At 46.3% G+C, this 13,415-nt stretch overlaps 1 protein-coding gene across 6 annotated transcripts in view; it reads right to left on the bottom strand.

Moving 5' to 3' along the window:
* Positions 1-13,415, bottom strand: part of BCAR3 (BCAR3 adaptor protein, NSP family member) — a 282,319-nt gene that overhangs the window by 27,720 nt on the left and 241,184 nt on the right. For all 6 annotated transcript variants that reach the window (XM_063718417.1, XM_054554113.1, XM_054554110.1 and 3 more), the window contains one exon: positions 2,735-2,863. In XM_063718417.1, coding sequence (XP_063574487.1) covers positions 2,735-2,863 — 129 coding nt within the window. The remainder of the gene's footprint in view (positions 1-2,734; positions 2,864-13,415) is intronic.

Here is a 13,415-nt window from a genome sequence, read left to right as displayed (position 1 = left end):
GGTCAGCTCTTTAGTTTTTCAAAGATCAAATTCATAGAAGATCCAATCATTCATTCAAGAACTATGCACTGACCACCTACTCGTGCCAAGCACCACTGCAGGCTCAGGGGATGCAGTGGTGACAGTGGCACACAAGAGCCCACCTCATGGAGCTCCTGTTTTTGGTGGGGAGCTTCTGTTTTAGTGAGGATAAATAACCAACGGCTATGGTACGTCAGCTGTAAGGTCAGGGAAAAAGTAAACCAGGAAAGGAGGCAGGAAGTGCCGGGGAGGGGATGAGGGCTGTCCAGTAAAATAGGGTGGTTGGGGAGGTGTCACAAGAACATGACGTTTATACAGATCTGAACGATGTAATGAAACAGGAAATAAGAAATGAGAAAATGTGTGCCTGGCAGGCCTGATTTTCCCTCCCCAACAAGGGGAGTGAGGAGAAAGAAGGGTATTTGTTAGTGTCTAGAAGTCATCCTAGGGGCCCTCTTCTAAGATGCCCCTCTCCAGGCCTGGCCAGTGGGGAGGAGTCCACATGCAGGACTGGGGTATGGATTCTGGACACACCAATTACTGGCTAGAAGGCCTGGAACAAAGTCAGGCTGGGGTCCCTCATCTTACAGTTACTATGAGGGTTATGTATTTGTATACATAATATATGCAAGCGCTGGAACACAGTGGATGCTCAAAAATAGTTAACTAGCATGATGCTGCTGCTTATAGCAACTGGAGAATTTATAATGTGGTGCAGCCTGGCTGTTCCTGTAGCCTGACCACATGGGTTTGCATCCTGGCTCAGCTGTATGACTCTGGACAAATTACATAATCTCCTTGTGGCTCACTTATATCATCTGAAAAACACAAATGATAATATTACCTACAGAATGGGTACAAAGATTTAAGGGGCTAAAATGTTAGCAATAACTCGTTATTATGGTTATGGTTATAGTGTTCAGTTATCCAGTTTGGAACGATTTATCACTGAAAATTAATACTCATGCAAGTAGTAAACAAATTTAATGACCATGATAAGGAGACAGAAGGTGGTGATAGTATCAGTTTTATAATTCTGACAAATTTTCTGGGACATTCCAACATTTGATCAACAGTATACTTCTGTTAGGTCAAAATAGTAGGCTACCATGGTTACTTTAAAATTGCATCTTTGCCTTAAAAATGTTTTCACATAGAAATTCCATTTCTTAAAATTGAGCCTGTGAAAATAATTGTAGGTATGAACACAGCAATCTTAAAGGATGTTGGTCAGAGTATTAGAAACACCCTACGTGTCCAGTAAATTGTAGTGCATGCATACCGTGGACAGACATATAATGTAGGCTGGTGCAGAATATTCTACAGTGGGTGAAAATTCCCAGGACATAGTAAGTGAGTAGAATGGGCTACCAAAAAGTATATGCAGTACAATCTCATACTTGATTTCAAAAAGCCCGGGAGGATGTATGTACACAAAAGTATTCATCATGGTTATCCCCAAGAGAATTATGAGGAGAATTATGGATAAGAGTTTAATTTCCTTCTTTTTGCTATCTATGTTTTCTACAATCAATTTTAAACTTAAAAAAACAAAGTCAGAATAATTATTTATTTGATTGTGCCAAGAAATCTACTACATTTTAAAAAAAAAAAAAAAAAAAAAAAAAAAGCCCAGGCACAGTGGCTCATGCCTGTAATCCCAGCACTTTGGGAGGCCGAGGTGGGTGTATCACTTGAGGTCAGGAGTTCGAGACCAGCCTGGCCAACATGGTGAAACCCCGTCTCTACTAAAAGTATAAAAATTAGCAGGGCGTGGTGGTGGGCATCTGTAATCCCAGCTACTGGAGAGGGTGAGGCAGGAGAATCGCTTGAACCCAGAAGGTAGAGGTTGCAGTAAGCTGAGATCATACTATTGCACTCCAGCCTGGGCGACAGAGTAAGACTCTGTCTCAAAAAAAAGAAAAAAAAACGAAAAAAAACTTACGACATGATGCCCTTCCCCCCAGCCCTTGTCCACGCATTTCCTGTCATGTTGTCCTTGGTTAATGATTGGCCAGATCAGGTTTACAATAAAAACCCAAGGGAAATTCTATGCCTCAATTCTGCAGACTTACTCTATTTTTCAATTTTTACAGTATTAAATGAAAAAACATTATTCATGGCAATCACCCAAATGACGATCACACAGTATATTCTGGGCCACGAGTCTGTGGTCATGGGTTTAATTCCCCTTCTTCCCCACCTCTGGGTCACGGGATCCAGTAGGGAAGCGATGCAGAGTGTGAATAACTGCCAGCTCAATGGGGCAGAGGCAGCCTTCTTGGTCTAGGCCACCCGCCCTCTCTCCTCCCTAAGCTAAGCCACTGCCTTGAGAAGGAGGGGCTGCAAATGGTCTGAGGCTGCTGGCAGCTGGCCAAGTGTTCAATTACCTGGGCCACAGCCCGCCCTCCTAGTTCTTCCGGTTACTGACCCTGTGGCTGCTGCCTCCCACAACTCTGTGCTTGCAGATCCCAGGAGCACTGGCTATCCCTTCACTTCCTGAACATGTGGATGTGTGCTTCGGGTTCTTGACCTCAGCTCTTCCCAAGGTCTTCTTAGAGAAGGGTCTAAATGAAGTCATTTTTAGAGTATTTGTTTTTGGTTACACAGGAGCTTCCTCCCATGTGGCCTTGGAATGGGACCCTGCGGGTCATCAATCTGTACATTGCCTGAGAGCAGCTGTGTGTGCGCTGGAAGGGACAAGACCAGGTACCTGTCGGGGGATGCGGCCGTGGTACCAGGCATGGCTGCGCAGGTCCTCGCTGCTCAGCAGCAGCTCCTCCTCCAGCTCCTTCTTCAGCTTCTCAGGGGTCCTGTCCATGATGTGCCTCTCCTTGGAGAACTGAAACACAGAGTCAACCATGAGCTCACCCTGCCCAGGCCACACCAGGCCATGCCAGCTGGAGGTGACCGCCTGCTTCACTAATCCAACCAGTTATGCTAAAGCCTGCGTTCAGGTAGGGGAGCCTGGATAATGATTACAAAGAGCTGTGACCTTTCGTTTCTCCGGCCGCAACCATATAATAAAATTTTCACCTGCACATGGGGACTATGGTAGGAGAGTCCACCAAGAGGTTCCTTTTACCAGTCTACTCAAGCAGCTGGGCAGGAAGGGCCAGAGAGATGTACAGACAGCAAGACACAGCAGCCCAGCCTGCTCTCTTCCCAGCGGGGAGCTTCCTCATTCTTCTTCAGGACTGTCCTGACATAGCGTGGGGAGGGCAGCTGTTCCCTTCTGGCCTTAGATCCTGGGCCTCTGGGCAGTGAGGCCCAAAGCACAGTCCTTGGGCTGGTAGCGATGGCCCTGACTTCTTTGCTGTTGGTAAACTCATGTTCAGGAATTGAGTCAGTCTTTAGAAACTTTTAGGGCAAATGGACAGAGCAATTTTATGTCTCTTGAATCTAATAACAGAAGTCTATGTCTTTATTTCAGATTTCTAATATTTCATTTTTATGACAGATAGGAAACTGAAACAAATTTAAAAAGACAACCCTGGTCCTTCACCTCAGATGTTTGAGAATCACTGGTCTGCGGTATTGCACAGTGGCCATGGCAGTGAGTGCTGGGTGGACAGCCGTGTCCACCTGGCTGAGTGGGGCAGGTTTAATTTAGAACCATACCCGCTTACAACATGTGAACTGAACCTGGAAACCTGCCCAGTTCCCAGCAAGACCAGGCTTGCTGACCAGGAACCGCTTGCTGAAGGTCCCATGAACAGAAAAAAGCTGTGTCCCTGTGGTTTTCCCACGTTTCCCAGCTTGCCCTTCAAACCCCCATGGGAGCCACAAAATTATTACTTATCACACTACTTTTCAAAAATGTTTATTTATTATTTTTTTTGAGACAGGGTCTCACTGTGCTAGAGCACAGTGGTGCAATCTCAGCTCACTGTAGCCTTGGCCTCCTGGGCTCAAGCGATCCTCCCACCTCAGCCTCCCTGGTAGCTAGGACTGAAACAGGCACGTGCCACCATGCCTGGCTAATTTTTGTAATTTTTTTTTTTCCTTAGAGATAGGGTTTTGCCATGTTGCCCAGGCTGGTCTCAAACTTCTGGGCTCAAGCGATCCACCCACCTCAGCATCTCAAAGTGCTGGGATTACAGGTGTGAGCCACCATGCCCGGCCTATTACACTACTTTGCACCTCAGCAAAGAAATAGCTCCAAATCCTTTTCCACCAAACAACAACAACAACAACAACAAAAAGCCCTGGAATTTTAGGGCTAGATTCTTATTCTCTAGTGCTTCTTTGCACATTGGCCCATGAGGAGCGCTAGCTGAAGAGTAACTCAGGGGCTGATTTTTAGGTGGGGCTCTGGCTTACTACTTGTTTACTTCTCCCTCCTTCTCACTGGGCAGACACTCACTTGGGAGTGTCTGAAGGATGGAATTTGCATCAAAGAGATGCAGCCGCTGCCTGTCCAGGGTGCCTGCAGGCTTTAGATGGTGATGTTTGACACCGTCCGTTCCCATCATTAATATTGTACGGCTTCATCTGAAGACAGCTTGAGTGTGGAATGCAGGTTGTCAACTCGGCCATGCTTTATTGTTCGTTTTTTGTCTGTCTTGCCTCCCACTAGACTGTAAGTTTCACGAAAACAGAAATCCATCTACTTTTTCCCCACTGCCCTTGAACAATGCCTGAAAACATCAGGCACTGGGTATCTGGTAAACAAATACCCCAGGATGAGAAAAGATGCTGACTTTGCTTAGTTATGGAGATTCTCCCTTTCACTCTCAAGTCATCTGAAGCCCTGTTTTCGCTGGGCATGTTGCCATTCAGCCAAAAGACCACATTCCTCAATCTCTGTCTCTTCCAGGGAGATGTGGCCATAGGACTCAGTTCTGACCAAGGAGCTGAGAAGTGATGGCTGGAGCCTCAACACCATTCTGGACGGTGAGTGGGGAGCCACACCAAGGAATGGCTGGGTGGAAGGTCTGATTGAGGCTGGGTCCCTGATGACTGTGGGGCCAACACACCAGCCCTGGACCTCCAGCCTCCAGGTCTTCTAGGTGATCTACCTTATGGAAGCCTGTGATTTGTGGGTGTTCCCGTCACTGGCGGCTGAACTAAATCCTAACCCATATTGTGACCTGACCCCCATTGAGTCACCCTGACAGACAGTCTGCAGGCTTAGCCTAAATCCTTTGTGCTGCACCCTGGGCCCACTTCTTGGTCTGACCTCTGAAAATGTGGAGATCTGAAAACATACAGTAGGTCTTGCACAGTTCTTTGTTGAAAATTTATTTGCTTATATCCAAGAAGCTATTTCCATATTTATCTTTGCATTTTCCTTCCTCCCTGATGTCCCAACACTCAGCCACCTCTCCCTCTCCCCGGCTCCTTTCTCAGCTCTGCTCATAACAGCAAGGGTTATTATTATTTTTAGCACTTTATATGCATCAATCTTTTATTCTAGGTTTTGAGATAATGCTTTTAAACTGGTTACAAAAAATATAAAATCAGCTATCTTGTTACTTCTGTCCTAATTCCTAAGAGAAGAACAGGAAAATCCTAAATTATTGCTCTTTCCCCCTGTAGACTCCAGAGGGTGAATCCTACAGGGTACTATAGGAGGTAGGGTATTACAGGACAGTACCTAGAGAGAGAGAAATGAAGATATTAAGACTGATGCTCTCAAATAATTTGGGATGAAAGACCAGACTTTAAAAACTATGCCCTTAAGCTCTTGCATAATTTATGAAAAGTCTGAAGGTTACACAACTGCCTAGACTTGTATTTTAAAAGGGAAGGAGGGAAGGAGAGAGGGAGGAAAATGAGAAGGAAGGAGGGAGAGAGGGAGACCCAGAGTGAACAAGCAATTGCAAAAGGTTTTCCATTTCCAGCCAGTGAGGGCTGACTCGAATACACTGCAGAGAGCCAGGTTTGCTGCTGGGAGCCTCTGCCTTAGCAGATGATGTGGACAATGTCTCCCAGACAACTGAAGAAAGCAATTCAAAAGGATCACCCCATATGGCCACCTCATGATCACATAGTGGTTATTCTGGGAGTGGAGACCTTCTAGAACTTTCACTACTGCCTTCATCACATATATTAAAGCAATTATTTTTCCCAGCTGCCTGTATTTTATGAGATCTCGATCTCCCCAACTGTGATTTTGCCACTATTAGATAAGTACTTTGATGGACTGTAAACCCCACAGGTTAGTGAGAGGTGACCATATAACAAACTGTGGCAAAATGTATCCATCTGTATTTCTGAGAACATTGTAATTGATATCTGTGCTTCTTGGGGACCAGAAATGAGATTCCTGCTTCATAGCACTGGTCATGCATGTCTGCAACATTTGGCGGAATTCTGTAGGCTTCCCACATACAACCTGAATTACTGGTGACAGTGTATCCTTTCGCTTTTCTGCTGCCACGTGGGAAGAATTTGGATTTTTTCCCTGGAATGCAACCATTCTATTCATGGCATAGGCTAGTTTTTGGGACTTGGCTATGAAGCAAATTCTAGCAATTTAAGGTAACACAACAGAGCCTCTGCCTTCAGCAAAGGTTTCATCCCCTCTGTGTGGCTGTGTCCTCTAATTGATCTAAGTTCTAATTTATTCTACGAATGCCCTAAGAATCCTCCTGCCCTTCCTTAGACTACCTTTCTAAGGCAAGGGCAGAAGAGATTAGTACTGTATTCACTCACATAATATTCACATGCATTGTTATTATTTGCATAGCCCAGAATGATGCATGAGAAGACACAGAATAAGGTGTCAGGTCCTAGGCATTCCAACTGCTTCCAATCTTGGGAAAATAAAGAAGACACAAGGACATTGTTGAAATCCACCCCAGTTCCCATAGCCTTTTCTCCTAGTTCCTTTCCAACTCTCTCACATTTGTAGACATCTTCTGAACTCAATGTGCTTTAAAGACAGGCTGGACTCAAGTCACCCTCAATCCCTCTGTCAGCAAGGGACAGCAGGCATTGTGGCGCCCAGAATGAGTAACACGGCTGCGCTCTCTTAGAAAGTTGACACTGAGTGTGAATGCAGGACTCTGGCCCTCTGGACTATATGTTTTCTTCAACTGCCAGGCAGAGAGAGCAAGACAACTTGTGAAAGGTCATTCGCTCACATAAATGCAATAAACGTTAATAATGATCACATTATCTAGTAATACAACTTTCTCTCCAAGATCAAATTCTCTAACATTTGCCCTTGAGTTTGAACCTCATTCCTAGAAGGCAACTGATTCCTTGTTTTTCTAGCGTTTTGTCTTGAGGGGAAGGAGGTGGCAGCAGAGGAGTCAGAGAGACAAAGTTGGTTTTCGCTGCCTCAGCAGAGGCTCCAGCCATCCTGAGCTCACCCCACACAGCAGCTGTGGCCTCGGCCTCCAGAGGAAGGGATGCTGCTGGGCTTTGGATCAAGAACATTGTGCCCACAGGTCTTGCCAGCTTCATTCCAGGGACCAAATCTACCCACAACCATGATGAGACCACAATGAGACAAACATGCAGGCAGGGCTCATATCTTGTGCTTCAAGAGATTTAAGTAGTCCTTTTAGAGGGACAGGGAGAGTAAGAAAAGGTACTATGTACATAAATAATACCTTCAGCAGGAAAGAAAGAAAAGAAGGGAGGGAGAGTTAGTAACTACTGTACACGGTTACCCAATCACATGGCCCCACTTCGAAATGTTCATGCTTGTCCCAGTCATTAGCATCGGGGTCTGAGAGGAGATGCAGGTAAAGTGACAAACAGGGCAAATGTAGGGGGTGGATGAGGCTCCCTCTTGTCCAACCGAATTGCAGGATAGTTAGAAAATTAATAAGTTACTATAATTGATGCTTTTCATGAAAATCTGAGTCTAGCTACATCTTTCCTATCCCCAGCATTTTAATAGCCCTGATATTAAAAAGTGTTAGAGCAAGGTGTTTAAGAGCCACCTCAATCCACAGGCCACTGTGCCATGCACCTGCTGTGTGGCCTCGGGCAGGTGACATTAACTGTGTAGAGCCTCAGGCTCCTCATCTGCAAAATGGGCATGATAATACGTCATGAGGTGTTAATAAGGATTAAACGGGTCAACATCTGGAAAGCACGAAGAACATCCCTGGCATGTAGTCAGCACTGTTAATTGTCATAATAGACTCATATCAGGATGCTACTAATCTGTTTCTATAAAATAAGCAGACTTCATGTTCAAGATCTGATGCAGGAAGCTGAGGGAGGCAGGTGTTTGGGAGGCAAGCAGTTAAGGAAAGCAGCCTGGAGCCTGCCTGCCACAGGTTTCTTCAATCCTCACACTCACTGCCTGCCTGGCCCGGTACCTCTGCTCGGTTACACGGAGGGGACTGGTCCTAGCTTGCCGGGACTGGCTCCAAGAAATCATAAATATCACTCTGAATCTGGAAAGCACATCTCTGCAGCCCCACATGGCCCCGGCAAGTCCAGTCTTGACAGGCTGGAATAGCCAGGGCCCAGGAGATGATTGGAAAACACATTCTGGAGGCACAGAGCCAGGTCCGCAGACGTGCTGGGAACCTCGATTAATGCAGAAACCCACATTTCAGCAGCTCTCCAAGGAAGAAAAGCCATTCTGGCATGGGAGGAATGGAGCTAGGGGTCTCCCGCGTGAGCATCAGAGCCTGCATTTCAAATCAGGCACAACAATGGACCCTGGAGGCGCAGGAGATTCGAATTCTGAAAATGGGAGGGGGAGGGGTGCACTTGGGCGATCTGTCAGAAACCCCCAGAGGAGGCTGGGGACACTCATTGGCATGTAGGAGACAGCAGAATTTCAAAAAGGTGGCATCTGCTTTATAATTAATAATTATTTTACTCTATTCCTGCTGTAAGAAAGGCTTCCTAGTTCCCATAGGATTTTAAATTGTGCAAATCGGCAGGAAAGACTCTATCCCCAGGCCTAGGAACCGAGGGTGGAAAGAGGCTGCGGAGGCCATGGCCATCCATTGTCATGACCAAACAGTTGCCAGCATCTGGCTGCTGGTGGGGGATGGATGCCCTGGTCCCTGCCCTCAAGGAAGGCACAGTCTCCTTGGAAGATGACACACAAAGAACAGTTTAACACACCCCAAGCTCTAGAAACATACTGCTTGTCCTGCCATCTACTCCCTGTCCCTCACAGCTTGGCAGCCAGGGCAAGTTACCCCACCTCTTTGTCCTTTGGTTTTCCCTGTGGAAAAATGAGAAAAGTCACTGTGGCCAGGAGTGTCCTGGAAACAGCTTCATGGAGATGGGAGGAGGACAGACGTCTGGAGAATCAGGGTTGGACCGTGAGGATAAAACTTAAGGACAGGGATAGGAAGAGTATTTGGGACATTTGAGCTAAGGGACATTTCCTTTTGTCTTTTGAAGCCAAAAAGAGCTGGCCTTGGCTGGAAGGTTTTGGATAGGAGGAGAGGGCTAAAGCATGCAAAGGCACAACAATGGTATGTTATGTATTTTATATACATCCAGCAACCCCGCCACCCCCCAGGAGAGCCACATCTTCACTCCAAGCATGTGTTCTGACCCCACCTTCCTGACCGTGGCTAGTTGGCCCAGGAAGGGTGCCTGTACCAAGTTGGTCCAATCAGAGTTCTTCCTGGGATTTTTCTAGATGGAACTAAGCAAAGAAGATACTCTATCCCACTTCAGTGAAAACATCATGAGGCTTGAAGCATGGAAGTTGCCTCACCCCCGTGTTTCCTGCCAGGTGGAACAAAGTGCTGAGAGAATCAAACCAGCAAGCAAAGAGAAGAGGAGCAAGAGATGGAAAGTGACCCCTAGCATGCACATCCCTAAGCCCCAGCTGATTATATCAGCCGGCAAACTCCTCTTGTGACCTAGGCTAGTATGAGTGGAATCCCTGTCACTTGTGACCAAAGCAGTCCTGATCCAGAAATGCAGGGACTGGCTGAGGGCAGCCCAACATTGGTGGCTGAGGGTTTAGACCATCACACTCCAGAAAGTCACAGTCACGGAAAATCTTTGCTCAGGAAGGCAACAGTATACAAAAAGGCGAAGTATACAAAAAGATACTTTTAGAGAGATCAATCTGGCTGCAGTGAGAGCAATGGGCTGGATGGGGCCAGGGCTGGAGGCACAGGTCAGAGTCTTTTGAAATGTGCTGACAACGCCCAGATCTCCATCTCCAGCCCTTAGGGTCGGTGCCTGGTAGGGATATTTACTGGAATCCGCATTAGAGCTCAGATGTCAATATGGATAAATTGAACTCATCCCCTCTGCAAAGCCTGATCTTCGCCCTTTCCCCAGCCACTGGCATCTCTTCTGTCCTCATTACCTGAACTAGAACCCTCAGAATCGGCTTCCATTGGTTAAGACATTCTTGATTCTTTTACCTATCCCCATTCGAATACCCACTGTTTAGATTACTGTTCTTTTCTCCTAGAACTTCTGCAATAGCCTCCTAACAGTTTCCCTACCTCCCATCTCTAGTCCCACAACCTGCCACCTACAATACCACTAACCTTGTCATACTGCCCCTAGGTTCAGAGATTTTAGTCCAAGGTGCTCCAGCTAAGGCCAACATGACAGCCACAGTCTCTTTCAACTTCCCTCCCACCACACACACATATACACAGAATCAATGAGCTTCTAATATTTAGTTTTCATTCATGCCAGGTTCGGGCCTGGTCCCTGGGGGCACAGACCCCAGTCCTGCCCTGTTCCTCCAGAATCCTGAGCTTTAAGCACCATTCCCTGTTGCCCCAGGGAGCTGACCCATGGCCCCTGACATATACTGAACCTGCAGACACACTGGGATTTGGCTCTGAATTTGCTAGGAGGCCCAGATCATGAGAGGGCTGTGGATGCAAACAGGAAGCGTCCCTATGGGCCCCCAGAAATAACTGTCAGAGGCATGACTGGCGGGGGAGATGGACAAGGGTCCTGCCATTATGAAGTGGGTTCCAGGAGTCAGCAGAGTTGAGGCATTAAAGTTTTCAGAACATTATTTGGGGCTGTTGGCTGCCAAGGCCTGAGGAAATATTGGTTATGCCCCCAAGGGCTCACAGTGACCTCCAGATAAAGCTCAAAGCCTCCTTCATAAGGCAGGTAATGCCCTTTTCCCACCTGGCCACAAGCTAACTTGCTAACATGTTCTGACGCAGGGCCCAATTGCAGGAACCTTCCACGGCTCCCTGAACATAACATCCCTCATGTCCTGCCTCCATGCCTTTGTCTTGTGGTCCAGCAGACAGTGACACATCTGTAGAGGTGCACAGCCTGGCAGGAGTCCAGGATGGGAACTGGGGAGCAGCCAGGGGAAAGTCAGACAAGGTAGGCAGGGGACCTTGAAGGCCAAGCAGAGACCATGCCTTATTTGCCTTTGGCTCCCAGAGCCTGGCCCAGTGCCTGGCACACAGCGAGTGCCCAGTAGACAGTGACTGGCTGGAACCATGCTCACTTGCTTGCCCTCTGTCTAGCAGGTTCCTTGTCGCATTGAGTGTGGAGGAGAGGAGAGAGCTTGGAGGCTGGTCAAGAACAAGTGACCTTGGGCACATCTCTACACTTCTGAGCTTGTTTCTGTATGCATAAGGAGTGGGGATAATAATTCTCACCTCACAGGACAATAGGACCTGATGCATGTAAAGCATCTGGCACTATACCTGGCACATGGATGCTCGCTTGACACAATGTGGAAGTTGAACCCTCTTTCAAAGATGGCTTTTAGCAACAAAATGGAACTACTTCACTAAAAAAGTAAAGAAAAAAATTTACAAAATCCATCAGAGGTTTTAGAGATATCTGGCCCTTGATAATTTAGTTCTAATGGAATAAAAAAGCTAGAAGTTGGAAAACTGGTCTCTACTTAGGCACAGGTTTGTTTATTCGTTTATTTCAGCTCAAAGTCAACAGTTCCTGGGATTTTGAGTAGCACTCAATGGTTCTATAGATGCAGGGTGAGTAAGCGGGCATACTGTCACTTGGTGGCAAGCACTTTGTATGCATATATCTCACTATTAACAAGCATATGTATTAGTGCCAGGTGGCTCACATATCCACAAGTACACAGGTGACACAGCCCAGCATGCGAGTGCAAGACAGTTTTGTGTTTGCACAAGGCTAAGAGGTCCTTGTATGTAGATTCTGTCTTCTTGGACACTTAGTTGTTGAGAAATTTTTTGTTGAATTTTAAAAACTGAGATGATTTTCTAGTCATTCATTTATTCCATGATCAAGCCTGGCAATTAACTTGGTTGAATAAAGAAAAAGAAGAAGAAGAAGAAGAAGGGAATGTGTGCATAAAAAGAGGAGGTGGGGAGGAGAAGGGAGAGGAGGCTGGAGAAGGAGCAAGCTAGCAAGCTGCTGGGCTATTCTATCCTAGTTGGGAGTGCCAGGCTCCAACACCCGGAATGCTATCAGGGTTCTCAAACAAAAGCCTCCTTTCTTCAGCTTTGGAACAGTTTATTAGCTTCAGAGAGAAGTCCACAATAGTCCAGGCCTCTTATCAAATTGTACGAAACAACTCCACAGGTTGGGATTTTCTAGAAATCCTATCCAGAAATTTTGATTACAAACAAAATTATAAGTCGACTGGAGTTCTGGATCTTCGATGTTAACATTGGTCTAATTTCTTTTTCATTTTTTTTTGAGACAGGGTCTTGCTCTGTCTCCCAGGCTGGAGTGCAATGGCGCATTCATAGCTCAAGTGATCCTCCCGCCTCAGCCTCTCAGGTAGCCAGGACTACAGGTCTGCACCACCACACCTGGCCATTGGTCTAATTTCTAAGCAAGGCCTGTGTCTTCCAATGAGCTCAGGGTGGGAAATCCCATGGGGGTTGGGCTGTGAACTGTACCAGGTGGCCCAAGCTGGGGATCCAAAAAGACAGATGCACATCTCAAATCCACTGAACTCTGGGAATCCCTGTGATGACTTGAGGCCTGCATCATCACTGCCCCCAATAATGTTGTAAACATGTAAAGAAACTGAATCCCCAAAAAGCACACTTTCAAAAGCACTACACAAAGCAGTCTGAACCTTCCTCTGAAGAAGGCTGCTACATCTGGCATCGTCTTACAAGTAAATCCAACCCAAAATGAAGTTCTTTGGAGAATTCAGAAACTCAGCCCTTTTGAATCCCTGCCTTGTGTTGAATTTCAAGCCAAGTTTACAACCAAATTCTGAAGTATATAAAGGACTTTTAAAGACCCAATTGGTATTTTTCCAATTGAAAACCTGCATAAATTGATCATGAACCCAAAGAATGAATAAACCCCAATTACTTTCACCACTCTAAACCCTGCCTGAAGCTGAAAAATAAAAATCCACTTCTCTACAAGTTTCAAGACCAGTTACTTCTAGTACAAGCCCTTGGGTGTTTTCATCTAAAGTAGAACAGAAAGAACAGGAATGGCACTTGTGGCAATCCTAAAGCCTTGTAATGAAATAATTAGTAGACTGGTTCTGTTTC

Source organism: Pongo abelii, chromosome 1, assembly GCF_028885655.2.
Source record: "Pongo abelii isolate AG06213 chromosome 1, NHGRI_mPonAbe1-v2.0_pri, whole genome shotgun sequence".
In the NCBI taxonomy this organism is placed as follows: Eukaryota; Metazoa; Chordata; class Mammalia; order Primates; family Hominidae; genus Pongo; species Pongo abelii.
This window is presented reverse-complemented; position numbering and strand designations above follow the sequence as displayed.